General features: G+C 32.7%; 3 protein-coding genes across 4 annotated transcripts in view; 1 reads left to right on the top strand and 2 right to left on the bottom strand.

The window, feature by feature from the left end:
• Nucleotides 1–365, bottom strand: part of LOC134279461 (uncharacterized) — a 70,667-nt gene extending 70,302 nt beyond the window's left edge. The window contains exon 1 of the mRNA XM_062761875.1: nucleotides 244–365. Within this exon, the coding sequence (XP_062617859.1) occupies nucleotides 244–291 (48 nt within the window). The 5' untranslated portion in view covers nucleotides 292–365. The remainder of the gene's footprint in view (nucleotides 1–243) is intronic.
• Nucleotides 366–5,086: 4,721 nt separating this feature from the next.
• LOC134279438 (late histone H2B.L4-like) lies at nucleotides 5,087–5,743 on the top strand. Its single transcript, XM_062761837.1, has one exon. The coding sequence runs from the start codon at nucleotides 5,140–5,142 to the stop codon at nucleotides 5,524–5,526; it is 387 nt and encodes a 128-aa protein (XP_062617821.1). The 5' UTR covers nucleotides 5,087–5,139; the 3' UTR covers nucleotides 5,527–5,743.
• Nucleotides 5,744–7,056: 1,313 nt separating this feature from the next.
• LOC134279456 (DDB1- and CUL4-associated factor 5-like) lies at nucleotides 7,057–15,206 on the bottom strand. 2 transcript variants are annotated; one of them, XM_062761863.1, is made up of 9 exons: nucleotides 14,921–15,206; nucleotides 14,555–14,698; nucleotides 13,873–13,909; nucleotides 12,450–12,589; nucleotides 12,036–12,165; nucleotides 11,577–11,790; nucleotides 11,132–11,198; nucleotides 10,698–10,816; nucleotides 7,057–10,122 (listed from the first exon to the last, which is right to left on the bottom strand). In XM_062761863.1, exons 1-9 carry the CDS (start codon nucleotides 15,117–15,119, stop codon nucleotides 9,001–9,003), a joined length of 2,172 nt encoding a protein of 723 aa, XP_062617847.1. In that variant the 5' UTR covers nucleotides 15,120–15,206; the 3' UTR covers nucleotides 7,057–9,000. The 2 variants fall into 2 exon arrangements, with proteins under 2 accessions (XP_062617847.1, XP_062617846.1); XM_062761862.1 differs by having other exon boundaries at nucleotides 12,036–12,168; nucleotides 14,921–15,205.
• Between the last annotated feature and the right edge of the window lie 18 nt (nucleotides 15,207–15,224).

Here is a 15,224-nt window from a genome sequence, read left to right on the forward strand (position 1 = left end):
AATCTGCTTCAAGAGTTTTACAGCCGTATTATTTACTAGTGTAAAAATTATATCTATTTGATTTTTTTTAATTTCATCTAGGTCCTTGGTGAAGAGAAAGGATTTTTTTTTATAGATTTATTTAAATATAAATTAATTGATACGACACTAGGTCTTATCGTTAAAAATAATAAATGTTCAAAAGAATTTCTGCATGGAAATAAAATGTTCTTAAATAAAATTTTAAGAAGTGCTTTCACCTACCTTCAATGTGTCATTATCCAAATGATCTCTGTATGTAGCAAAACTCATGGATCCGCCATAGAAAATAGCTGTATCTTTGGCAGCACATAATCCGAAAAGGAACACCAAGAACACAAATAATGCCGGCGCCGTCATCGTGACACCTGGACACTTACTGATGAAATCATAGTAACCTTACTATATCATTACTTTTGCATATTACACACATATGACTATTAAATTAAAACTGAATAAATTAATGAAATAATTTTTCAGAAGAACGAAAAAAAGTAAATTGTACATGTGGTTAAAACGTTATAATGGATTGAGTAAAATATTTATTAACTCTATTTTGTAAATGTAAAAAGAAAGGTTGTGAAGCCAAATTAGAATTACAATGTATTTGCGAAAAAGAATTTTTTTCTATATCATTTTCCTGGACCATTTATACAATGTCTAAATGATACCTCTAACATTTTGGGTAAAATATATTTTGGCCTTTGCGTAAGAAGCAAAGACAATATTATGTATATCTATATTTAATATAATTCATTATTCTTTTTAATAATTATTTCAAGTCAATCTTATAAAATTAATTATGAAATTCTATATATGCATGGATTTCCTGTTCCTAAAGATCCCCTGTACCTACCACGTGTCCCCTTCGTCTCTGCTGTGAACCTTCCCGAGGTGTTGTTTCTTAAATTGAATTATTTTTGTAAATTTTGATATCTTCTTAATCATTTTGGACATGCCTACTGTTATTTATATTTCGTAAATCAATTTCTTATAGATACTTCAATTGATTACTATCGCATTTTTCTGTATTTGGGATTTTAAGATACAGCAGACGTAATCCTTTAAGGCGCTCCCCGTCATGTTTTCGTGAGATTAGTCCAAGTTTAAAGTAAATAGATTTTAAAGACTTTAAATTATTTATTAGTAAATTCCTCGGCTTCTTCAATAATAGACTCCGGGGTCTGAAATTTTTGTCCGAGGCATATCCCTGGTAGGTAATATATAGCTAAGGGTTAATCCGGGGTTTAACGTCAAAATCAATTCTAAACGCTCGAGGTGTTTTTGGAATAATCATAAAGTCAGAACTCAATAACATTTAACAAATATTGTGCTGATTTTGTTTTAATCTTCGAGCGAACTTTGGTAAGATTTATGTCAACGTCTGAGAGCGCATCGTTTTTCATTTACGTTGTTTGGAAAAGTAAATGAAAAATTATTCACATATCAAGTTTGATGAAAATTTATCTGTACGAAAGTCTTTGTTCTCAGACTGTGTATTCTTTATCAAAATAAATAAATTATAGCGGATCGTAGGCATAGAGACCTTATCGAAAAAAAAGTTTCAAAAATCAATGTTTCATAAACTAATCAATGTCCTCGGGGGAAAAAATATGAATATTTTTTTTATATAGACGTAACGTCAGGAATTGTTTCTAATAGGAAATAATACGCTTAATCCGTTTTCAGCTTACATTTGTAGTACAGTCTTGATAATAAACATGTAGTGTTTTATATGAAAATAATGGATTTTTTGTAAAAAATGTTGTAACAAAAAGAAGTATTATTACAAGGTATGTACACATTGACAGACTAATTGCTTCAATTTTTGTCTTGTGCTAACAGAAAAATATTTACAGAGTTTATTTTCCAAAAAAAGTTGAAAAATCTCGCATCTCTTTGATATTTTACAGTTCTCTTACATCATATTTAGACATAATACGTTTGTTGAATTTTAAAGCACATCCTTTGAAATAAAATTAAATTTCAATGAAAATTTATCATTTTCAGTTGAAAAAAGAAAATTTTACGGTAAAATTTACAAATTTGAATTGATATACAATGAGTACTTTTAAACAACAACTTGTTCCTAAAAGAAATGAAATTTTTCCAGGCGCTAAAGTATTTAATCAAACAAATCCGTGTCTTGCAAATATGAAATCGTAATTGACGCTATGTCAAATATATATTAGTTAATAGCTTAAGATTTATTCAAGAGGCAATATTTATTAAAATTTATATCAGTGGAAATTTTTTAAATTACTTTTTCTTATAGGTTTCATCAGATCTTACCGGTAAATAAGAAAATTCTAAGGAAAAATGTATTCAAACAATTTTTCTTAAAATGACGTTTGCCATTTTGAAAAAAGTGGGACATTCAATTTCCTATTAATTTATTTGCGTATTGTTGTACCCTTCATATTTAACATGTTAATCTTTAATTATCACCTCTCTGTATCCTTAAATTGCTTTTTCTGTTGATTTTTTTTTTAAATGATCACCATAAAACGATTATCGCATACAAATGTAGTTATACTTTTAAATCCATGCAAGTGCAGAATTTTCTTTTCATGTGCAAGAGAGAAAACAATGATACATGTAGAAAATTAAAAATACATAATTTGTTTTGATGATCTGTCCAAAAAAAAAATAATTTGTTTGTCAACAAATTACTATTAATAATTACTTCAATGGGAATACGTGTAATTTTTAAAAAACATATTTAAACACTGCACGTAAACAACTGATGTTGACGTCGTTTTGACGTTACAACGTTGAGTAGCAATTCCTGACGTTGCATCATAGCGTATTTTTTGGGGGGGGGGTTAAAATTTATAATATTTCATCCCCAAATAATTAAATTATTGCAAAGAGTGTTGCGAACGTAGATTTACAACATCGACAATAATTTCAATATCGAGTACTAATGAATATATGTATATTTACACGTATTTTCCAGTTCAAGCGGGAATATTGATTCAAAAAGTATTGCGGAATTTTAAAGCTGCTAAACAATTAAATTTCTATATCTCTTCAATTACAAATTATGAATTTAATAGAACTTCACGAAACCCCGAAAAACTGTATCTTTCAATGCATGTTTTAGAAAAAGATGAATTCTCAGAAAGAAATAAGAAAAGGTATTATACAATAATGTGATTTTTTTAAATGTACTTTTCTCTGTTCTGTTTTAATAATCAAACCCCAAAACTGTATTCAAACAATCTTTCAAGATTAAATTGTAAAAAAAGTGTTATGTAACTTTGAGTGGCACACTTTATTGAATGTTCATTTTACAAATTAGTAAATCATTTTAATTAAATTGAAAACCTGCTTTATAGTTTGGCGATTTTTATGTAAGATTAATAAATATGTGTCGTAATTTGTTTGATTGATTTCTTCGCACTGGGCAGAAGCTGTGTCGACGCTTTAATCGGCATGCTTGGTATCTTGAATTTGGTTGTTAAGATTATTCTCGGAACATAAAAATTATTGCAAAGACGTAGAACTTTTGGGTAGTCAGTGGACTTCATTTTCAAACTGGATATTATTAGTTTTAATTTCTGGGGAAAAAAAGCACACGACGTCCGTCATTTTCTGGCTGCATGTAAATGGGGGGGGGGGGGGTGTTGCGAAAAATTTTGAGAGTACATTATTTCAGCTAGACTTAACTGGTCACAGGGAAATAATATGAAACAAAAAAGAGAAAAGAATGGAAGTCACAGAGTCTTTGAAAAACCGTGACGAAGTGTTATAAGACGAACTGTCTCATATTTACACTCACTGACATTACATTAACACAAAGGATTAAAGGAATCTGTATCCAAAGCCAATGTTATCTCCGTAGACATAAAAAAAATCACTGATTTAAGCTTTGAGTTTAATTATAGACAAATATTGGTTGACAAGTCATATTTGGTTCAAAGGATTTTATGGGAATATGTCGTGGTTACTGCAAAGGATTTCAGAATTGATATCGGAACCTCTTAGACTTAGGGGATTGGGGCTATATTAATAGCAAAAGTAAGCTTATGACCTTTGTGTCTCTTTTATTCTTTAATAAACAATTGTAGCCTCATGTACATAGATCATAATTGTAAGGTGTACTTTTGACTTGAGGGAATAATTTGATGAAAATGTTTTTTACCCCTGAAGAAGCTTTTTCCAGACCGGAAAGTGAACGCAAGGTCGAAGGTTTGTTTTGTGATCAAGGCACAGTGCTAAGTGGGGGAGAGGCGCCTTTAATTTTAGAATTGAGACAGGCATGCAAAATATACTTAAGTTTCGCAGAAAGAGGGGGGGGTAGAACTTCAAATACCAATACATGTACATCAAATTCCTATTACTTTGGTGGTCAAAGACTTGCATATAAAACCATGCATAACAATTTACGCTACAGTTCTACGACTTATCCATGTGCCACTATGCTCACTAGCTATATAAGCTACCTTAACATAAAATTATTCAGAATTTTATTCACCAAAAGGGATTTGGCAGCAGAATCAGCCAATTTTAGCAGTCTTCCTACAACACTCTTTAACACTGACAAATAAAAAAGGAAATACATGTAATTAAGAGTATGTATCTGAATTTCAGCGAAATGATTTTCAGTTTCTGTTCTACTTTTGTTAAACTTTAAATTGTAGCTTTTTAGGAAAAATTAAAGAAAATATCGTTTATCATTATTATTTAATTATTAGAAATTAATAAGTGTACAGGAGAATTACTCATCGTATGAATTTCTAATAATTCAATAATTAGCATATCACAAAACAATTAAACAAAAAAATTACATCATTCAGAATGTTGTCTCAACAATATATACATGTACATGTACCACTTGCAAAGCTATTTTGACAAAGATGGATTTCAAAGCGCGTTTGAATGCGTTTTCTATGATTTATCACTTTTGTAAAGTCAGAATAATGTGAACTAGCTTATTGTGGTTCAACTATAGAAATTATTGTTTATCGGAAGAGGAATCTCTCTTCTCTAAATCCCAAAATCTAATTTCAGTGCTGATGCAGCTTCAATGATAACCAATGAAAACCCATGTACTTTAACATCTGATCACGTGCTGCATCAAGTTTGGCGCGGAACTCAGCAATCCTGCATGTGAAAATGCCGAAAGGAAAGAAATCGGGAAGTAAGCCGGCAACTGTACAACCACCAAAGCCGAAACCTGCAGGAAAATCGGCCTCAAACAAAAAGAAACATATCAAGAAAAAGAAGGAGTCTTTTAAAATTTACATCTTCCGAGTCATGCGGCAAGTCCATCCCGAGCTAAAGATGTCGAACCGTGCCATGGGTATTATGAATTCGTTTGTGATAGACATATTTGAGAGAATTGCCTCCGAAGCGTCCAAACTGGCCAAGTATAACCGCCGACAGACCATGAGCAGCCGTGATATCCAGACGGCGGTTCGTCTTCTGCTTCCCGGAGAATTGTCTAAACACGCGGTGTCCGAGGGAACCAAAGCTGTTACCAAGTACACAAGCTCAGCTTAAACTGTTACTACCCACTAAGCTCAGCGTAACATTAACAAAAACTATTTTTAATTTTTTGATCGATGATGTCATCAAGCTTTTTTTTCACCTTCTGCATGCGAAAAGTTGCTGCAAAAATTATATGTTGCATTTTAATTTCTTTGTTCACAGTTGCTCAATGTACAGCAAAAACATTGTAATTTTGATGTGTTCATTTTCATATTAGGTAATAAATAAACTGACATTGTATTTTATTTAGTTATTTCATTGCAACTCTCTCCAGCATTTTGCAATTCTACATGTTATACATCTAAGCCATGTTTCTGTCATGTTCCTGAACCTATTAACTCCAATACTGTTAGGGTTTTTTTAACTTAAAAGATAACAAGCAAATTCAAAGAATTGTGGTCTCTCGTATTCGGTGTCTTTAGTGGATGGGATGCCATTGTTTCAAGTAGGAATGCCCTATCAGGCCCTGGGCCCATAAAACTTAGGCGAGCTAACTTTTGATCTCGATCTCACTTTTCCACTATTAATTCCTTTGAAAAAAAATGAGACTGAAATCAAAAGTGAGCTCGTCTCATCAAAAGATAAAATGTTTCAAAATTAGGTCACATATGATGGTCAAGGGGTAAAAAATCAAAGCATACTCGGAAACATCTCGTTACACACAATGCTCATGTCAAAAGTCCCATCTCTTCTCAAAAGTTATGAGGAAAGATAACATTTTTGAAAAGTAGGTCAAGGTTACACATCAAATTTAGAAAGGTCTTGTCACAGATAATATATGTATGTAATATGAAAGCCCTATCTTTTCTCTCTCAAAAGTCATTACCTATTTAAAGTAATGCTATAATTTGAACAGTAGGTCAAACTTCAAAGTCAAGGTGTCAAAAATCATGCCATCTTTAGAGGGATCTAGTCACAGGAAATGTACATGTAAAATATGAAGACGGTATTTTTTCTCAATCAAAAGTTATGACCAAGGTTAAAGTTTTTGTGACAGATGAATGAGATTAATGTCCCCTCACTCTCCCGAAAGTGGGGGACAAAAAGGACCAATATTTAAAAAGTAGTAGGGTGATAGCCAACTAATCAGTGGAAGATATCAAATGGTGATCAATATCAGAAATCTAGTCATCGGTTAAAATCCTGGAGACAATATCCTACGACCCCAGGAAATATCAGAGGTGGAATTACAGGGATTAAAAATTCGAGAAAAAACAGGCTATCTTAAAAAAAATCATTGCCCTCTCCTGACCAACTGACTAAAAACAGCCTGAATCTGAACTCTTTTTGACCTTCAGTAAATGTTTTTTGTTCAATTCATTAATACATGTAACTATTTTTAACTTCATATTTGCACGTGTTTTGTAATAAAATATTTTTTTGTTTTTTTACGTCGACCTACCTAATTTTTTTTTAACTTGAGTCGGGAGAGAGCAAGCCAACATTTTTTTTTTAATACTGTGATTATCATAGTGACTAATATAATGTACAATTCATATCACAACTTACAGCAGTTTTTATCACAATAACAAACCAATCACCATAAATTAGGATGCTTTATTATTGCAGTTTAATATTAAATTGTAAATATATACATGAATATCTAATAATTAGAATTTGCATGATCTTATTTATCATAAACAAAAAATAAATATCAGTACATTTCAACCCTGGTAAAATGTAAAATATTTAAGACATGTATACATCTTTACATCATAAATTAAACTCAACTACTAACCTTACTCAGTTTAGAACAGAGATGAATTATGAAAAAAATGTTGTTACAGTAGCTGTAGAGAGATGTTAAACATACCAGAGTCTATAATACACAATTTACAGTTGTAAATTTAGTCAATCATTGTATGCGCCTTATTCAATAAAAAGTTGGGGTAATCCAATGCCTCTCAATAAGACAGTTATAGACTGGACACAACTACATGGACCGGGAGACAGACAGACGATGTGATTCCTATATACCCCTTAAACCTTCATTATGATATTAAGAATTCCACATTGTATACTGGTGTGTTATTTTCAGTAAAGGTTTAACTTTCAATAATACACAATCATCAGTTTTGCTTTGATAGAGCTACAATGCAGTTTGTATGCCATTAAAATAATTGTATAGTTTCTTCGGGAAAAAATGACAAATGATTGGTCAGGGGATAAATTCTCTTATTGCCCTCTACTTACATTGATGCAAATAGAAGTGGTTAGATTTTCTGTATGAATGGAACATTTTGGACTTTCGTTTAACAACCTATAGTTCCCAGTGGTTTTAGCAGTCTTAAGACAAATCAACCTAAATATGAATTAATTGTAACACGATGACATACTGTAAGGGTGAGTGGGTGAGGCTACATCTGTCTGCACTCGGAAAGAAGCTCCAAATGTCAAATTTTCTCAAATGCACCATTCTATAAAGATAATGGCCATTCAGATTGGCAGTCTACATAAATACTGCATACACATGTGCTAAATTGATTCACAATATTGCAATAAATGCATTATTATGTAAATTCATTGTAATTTGAAGGTTCACAGAGGCAGGGAGTCTTTCATTATTTCTCTTTCAGCAATTGTTACATTTTTAGTCAGAGAGTAGGGCATATTAAAATGTTTGCAAAAGGTATAGTTTTCTTGGTTCTAAAGAAATTGGCATGTCATTATGTGACAATAGATGCTCCTAAAGAAAGCTCAAAACATTCCTTTCACTGGAACAATTTTACCACTTTAATGTGTACCAATGTAATGTATGCATTCAAAATGGCCACATTCCAGATGACTCAAATCAAAGTACTTATTATAGTACAGGAACAATTAACACAGTCATTCTAATTGTATGCCACAATAAAATATCAGTATATTCTAACAAATTTGTACAGAATGTTATGTACAGGACGTTAACAAAGTTTGAAAACAAAGACATAACTTTACAAAATACAGCATCAAAATTAGCTAACAGAAATATACCAAACATAAACCCTCCACAAAGATAGATATTGTACAGGCAAAAATATTCATGGGGTTACTGTAAATCATTATTCATGTCATCTTTTATTCCCAATTTGTCAATCAGTGAAGATTTATTTTTGGGACTGAAGAAACAATTCTACAAATACAAAGCCAATCTATAGTTTAAGGCAATTAATATTCACAAGTTAAAGTAGGTTGCCAAACTCGCAGATATTCCTTGCACAGGAATAAAAATTGGTTTACAGTAGTTTTGATACCAGAATTTTATGCTATTCATGGATTAATAATTAAGTTATACATTACATGTATAATTCCATTTAATTTAATCAAGTATACCGTGAATATTTCTGAATTTTCATTATTTCATTTTACATGTTCATATTCTTATTTCAGTGTCAAAATCTTCATCATGATTGAACTGCTAAGTATTTACAGACTACCAGAAAAAAAGTTGATATCAATCCATTTAAAGAAATTGAATTCTCCTCAGACCTTACTGGATGATTTATTTTAAGGATCATCTTTATCATTATGTTTACGATACACACGTTTATTCTTTTTCGTTCGATTTTTGAAACGTTTGAATTCTGTCCAGTTCTGTCGTCTATCCTCTTCCTCATTGTCATGACTACAGCCTGGTTGCTGGTTGTCACCATGACGATCACTGACATTGTCCTTTGGTTCTTGGTTTGTCACATGAGAATTTAATTTTTCACTGAACAGTCTTTCTGATTCTGTTCCATTTTCTGCACAGGAGCTGTGAGTAGAATTGTTTTTATTGTTGTGAGATAAAAATGGACCAAACTCTGGATTTCCTTTGGATGTGGAAGGCTCTGAATGACCATTTACTGCAGGGGATGTCAGTTCGTTTTCTTCACAACTTTCCTCTTCTGTCTGTAGGACACTTTGTCTGAGCTGTCTAAGTCTCTGTAACTGTAGGTTCCTCCTCTGTCTTTGAGCAGCAACAATATTGTCTGGGTGTCCAGACAGATGCTGTTCATTATCACTTGAATCTGAAGAGTCAATCTGTGATTTCTTTTGTTTGGGCAATTTACCATTTTGCATTCTTTTTTTCATTTCGGTTCTCTTTTGAGCGATGAGTTCAGAAATGCTTCGTCGGGAATTCTGGTTTTCATTATTATTACCATTTTCTCCAGCCAAAGCATTCAAGAGTCTGTTTGCAGGATTTCTATCTGTGGCCTGTGCAGCCATGACACTTGCAAATGCCAGAGTGAAAGGACTAAAAGCAGGATCATCGATACTGTCTGTGTCACTGTCTAGATCACGCCTCTCTGATGACGATCCGTCATGCCTCACTAAATTTACTTCGTCCTCTGAGCTGTCAGAAATATCTGATCGAGACAGTTGCATTATTCTTTCATAGATTTCTTCTTCTCCACTTGACATTTCTGGGTCAGAACTGTTACCCTCCAGCTCGCGCTGAACCAGGGAGTCAAAGAACGCAATCATACGAGGATCCTCTTCCACTGATTGGTTAGAATAGTCATGTGACATGAATTGTCCACTATTCAGAATGAGATTTATATACTCCTCATGACTGTACACTGGACGTTCTTTGATGCTTTTATTAGTAATTTCTGAAGTGTTTGGTAAAGGAAAAGTGCTCCACACCTTTAACGTAAAATGAAATGAAGACAACCTCATAAGAAATTACAATGAAAACAAAATAATTCAAAATTAAATATCTCACAATGACAGTGTGTATATTATGTGGTATTATAATTTATTTTCTGTATATGATCACAGATTTTCTGCAGAAATTTGTTATAGTATACTTATAGTACACTAAATCCATGTAAATTACTACCCAAGAATTTTAAAGAAATCGCAGTTTCACAGAATTTTTATCCTATAAAAAAAAGTGCATTTACAGAACAGTGTACATGAAACAATAAATATAAAGCAATGGTAGTTTGTGTTAGCTACATACTATTTGTATAGTATTAATTAATACTGCATGTGGTACAGGGAAACGTGAAAATTTTCACCCCCTCTAAAAGCATTGTCACCCTCAGCTGCACCTCAGTCAACAACGGTTTGTGTCTGGGAGAATTTTTTATGTTACCCTCTACTTCATGCAAGACCTCCCCCCACCCCCACATACACACCCTAATTTTGCTATGCTGGGCATAATGAGTTTTTTTTTAATTACTGTAAGCTAGTATTTCACTGATGTAAAAACTTACCTTTATCATTTTCTCAACTCCAGAAGAAATTATGATGTGATTGTTTGGGTTGAAGCGAACTTGATTCACAATAGACCTGTGACCATGAAGAACCATGTGAGCATCATTCACATAGCGTCCTGAAATATAATGTAACATGTACCAGTAAGTGTTTACACATATGATTTAAAAATACATCCTGAAAAGAAATTTCAACAAATACCTGGTACTCGTACATAGACTTTAAATATATTTAGTGTCCTGAAAAATGTTCTTACCAATGCCTATATAATTTACAAGGTGACCTGAACAATATTCAACAAATGCTTGTAAATGTGACTACTGTATAGTGAGTACAGTGCTTTGTTTCTTGACTTACTATACGTTCTCTGAATAATTTATTCATTCTGATTGTTCACCTTGGGCATGTTAATCTTTTTTTGTTTTAAACTTACTTGATGACAAATCCTCTGGAATTTTCCACATGTATAACTGAAAGTCATCTGATCCAGACAGGACATACTGAAAAAGACAAAATATTTCATACATATTTTGGAACATATGCATCATCTTATTATATAAAGGCCATTTAGGCAATGTTTTCTTTTTCTTCATAAACCATAAACAAACCAGTTCATGCTAAATAAATTAATCTTGATTTTCTTAATATAAGGAACAGTTTTTAAAAAAAGTGTTTTTAAAACATGCATGCCCCCCAAGTGTAGCATTTTTGTTTACTTCAATTGTTGGCCTTTCAAAAATTTAAAAATAAAGACAAAAAAACAAAACAAAATAAAAACATGTTAAAACAATATCCTCTCAATCTCTGAGGAAGAAAAATTTAAACCTGCAATATTAAACAAATATAATTTAAGCAGCAAACAAATAACGAATCTGTACCTGATCTTTGTCACCAGCAAAACAGCAGCTTTTCATTGTGCAGGAATTGAAATACCCAGCATGGTCAAACTCACATATTGGTTTACTGCTGTGAATGTTGTAGAGAATGGGTGGAAGTCGGCGCCGCAGTGCCAGAATCCGGTCACCAGAGCTGTTTATCCTCACACTATTAGCACTCTGCTGAGCTACACCACTTCCATATTTCAATAAACAACTAACCAAAAAAAGAAAAAGTAATATCTTAAGAAATAGGGCTCTATAGAAAATTTATACAAGTATATTTGAGCATCTTTTGAACTACAATGTTTCTATAAATTGATCTTATCTTTTATCCCTATATTTCATTCATTTTACTTCCACAAAACAAAAGAATTTATTTCTGGATAAGATTCAGTATTTGTCTAAAAAGACATAAATTTGTCACAAAGAGATGCCTCATCATGTTCATGATTTTCCTACCTCTTGGGTTTCCTGACGTCCCATAATCCCAGTCCTTCCTTGGCATTGGCTGTTGCTAGGAGACGGGGTTCCACTGGATTGAACATCACAGCATGCATGGAAGAAGTGTAACTTGCCAGACAAATGGCATCTGCTGAAATTAAAATTGAAAAAGTAAAGCTATAATGATCTTTGTATATGAACCAAATGCTGAAGATATAACTCCATGTACACAAGTATAATTACTGGGAAAACTAGGTACCCAGTACATAGGGTATTCCTAGGAACAGTTGCATTTACATGCAAGGTTTATTGAGGCATACAAGTCCAGCATCAGATACCGTGGGTACATATTTTTTTCTTAAGTCAAGTTATTACTGGAATTACATAATCTTCGCTTAAAAGTTTGAATTGTGTTAGATTGTTTTAGTATACCTGTTGCTGGAGGCTCCCTGATGTCATAAAGCAGAATCTTGCCGTCATCACAGGCTGTGGCAAACACGTTCCCATTCTCTGGGTTAACAGAGATACCATAAACAGCATCCTCATGTAAAAACACATCCAGAGTCTCTCCTCTAAAGTAGATTAAAAATTGTATTCGCTTCATTAAGTGTCTCAATCTCTTTACATAAACTGTGTAAGTATAAGTTCTATAATGACTTTAAATTAGGGATGTCAAATCGGTCAATTTTCAATACTCGGTTACTCGGACGTTTTTCCGATCGAGTACCCGGGTACTCGGTAAAAGTGTAAATTAATATGAACAAATAAATTGAAGACTGTAAAACATTGTAAACTCTTGTAGAAATAAAACCAGATGCACTGATTGGAGGCTTTCCCGTAAGTTTATGTATTTCTGTTGTAATAATGATGAGCACTTCGTGCCCGACGAAATTTCATATTATTTTTTAAAATTCAATTCATTTATCAGATAAACACAAAAAATAAAATCATAAGTTGTTCACAGTGTTTTTGTTTAAAAAAAATAATCTTCTCTGTAATTGTAATGTAACTCTTTGTCGCCTTTGGCGACCAGGTATCAGTCGTCAGGCTACGTACAGAATCAACTTGAACTTGATCAAGTTCTCGTAACAGAGCTGATTTACGATTTTCGCACACTTTTTCGATCCTAGATTTTATAATATTACGGGACGGTATTTTGTTGTTTGGTGCAACGATGGACATCAGTTTTTTTAAAGCCCTTGCCTTCAACCAGTTGTATTGGCATGTAATCAAAACACAACCATATCAACAATTGCACGTGTATTATCATCCGCTCTTTTCCCGTTAACGAAATTATCTAATTTATTTAAACATAATGGATCTTAAACCATGTTCAGTGAAAACAAATAATGAAACCCAAACAAAAAATAAGGGTAGAAGACAGCCGAAGGTGAGAAAAGTCTGGTACCCCAGGTGCTTAATCACGATAATTACTGTATAAACACTGCCAGAGGCAATAACGGTCATTTAGAGTCGTAGTTAACCCTAATTACTGTATGTACAAGTGCAATGAGCATTTTATGTTTTAAAACAGATTAATGTATTAATAAAAAATAAGCTTAGAAATATTCAAAAATATACATCCGAGTAACCGAGTACCCATTTTAGTATTCGATACTCGGACGTTCGATCGAGTACCCGGTTAACCGGTTACTCGTTGACATCCCTACTTTAAATAAATTATCGTCAAATTTTCTTCAGTCATATTAATGATATAAAAATCCTTCTTTCAGGAAACATTACTTTTTCCATAACTTGGCCTTTCAATGGACAGCAAAATAAAACCTTTTGATACATTAATATACCTGATACCTTATTTAATATTTTTAAATGCTATCTAAACACAAGAACTTACGTTTGCAAATCATGGACAATCACTTGCTCATCATTTCCTAAAAATGAAAAAATAAGGTATACCAAATCCATTTGTATATATTAAAAATAAAACTTTTTTACAGATCTGTTAAATATTGACATTTTTTAATTTCAAAAATGAGAAAAATATATGCTAAATTATTCAAAGGAATGAAACAGGGTTGGGGGTGGAGGTTAGCCTCCACCCCCCTCCACTTTTTTTTTGCAAATATGTACATAATATATCCCTTGACTACAACATTTGAATGGATGGTACTAAGACTTTCATATTTCTCATATGTATTTCTTGCGACAAAACCTTCCCATTGACATCATTAATTTTGATCATTTGACCTTGACCTTGATGTTTGACTTACTTCTGATAAACTTCAACCTTCACCGTAACTTTAAATAGTGGATTCTAGGGCTTTCATATTTCACAGGTATGTTCTTCGAGATAAGACCTTTCTTTAGGCACCAACATTTTTATCTCTTGACCTTAACTTACTAGATTGGCTTGCATTTCATAAACATTAACCTTTGCCATAAGCTGCCTGTGCCAAGCAGATGCATCAGTGTCCCACAAACCAATTTTGTTCTGTGTATGATTCATAGGGATGTCTTTATTTCTCATAAATACTTAAGCAAGTTTGAAGTTTACGTAGCAATGTTTTATGACCTACCTCCAGAGAAGACTTTGGTGTTATCTGTATCAAAGGCCAGACAGAATATGTTGCTGGTATGTTCTCCTTTGAGTGACCAGGGTTTGGATATATCCGACAATGCTTTCTCTACATTCCATATCAGAACCCTGCGGTCATCTCCACCTGACAGTAGAGTAAAAAAAAATAATCAGTCAATCACTTGGTCAAGTTATTGAAAGATTTTTTTTTATCCCTGTATTTAGTTTTTTTTTTACTCCCCTTACATATGTTCTATTTTAAGTTCAGAATTCACAGGCAGTAAATCATAATTTAAAAACACAAACCTTTTTTTAAATCAAATTTAATAATGTTATTTTTAAAAATTATTTGTGTAAAAGGACATGCCTGATGCGATCAGTTCTCCGCCTTGGTTAGAAAATTCAATTGCATTTACGCATCCAAAATGTTCCTTCAAATCTTTGAAGAAGAGGGTTTTGGTGTCTGATAGTCTATCCCATATTATTTTTCTACTGTTTACGCTTTCAGAAACACTTCTATCATTCAATACACTTAGAATGTTCCGTGGTCGGAGCTTTCGATACATATTGGGCGATTTTAGCCAAAGAATATATAGATGCCTGTCAGCCTGTCATTTCCGATGGTGCATTCGAGTTCTCTCCCTTGAAATGTGTCCTGTTCCCATTATCAT

Source organism: Saccostrea cucullata, unplaced genomic scaffold (genome assembly GCF_032062105.1).
Source record: "Saccostrea cucullata isolate Sc308-1 unplaced genomic scaffold, CSIRO_AGI_Scuc_v1 ctg364, whole genome shotgun sequence".
In the NCBI taxonomy this organism is placed as follows: domain Eukaryota; kingdom Metazoa; phylum Mollusca; class Bivalvia; order Ostreida; family Ostreidae; genus Saccostrea; species Saccostrea cuccullata.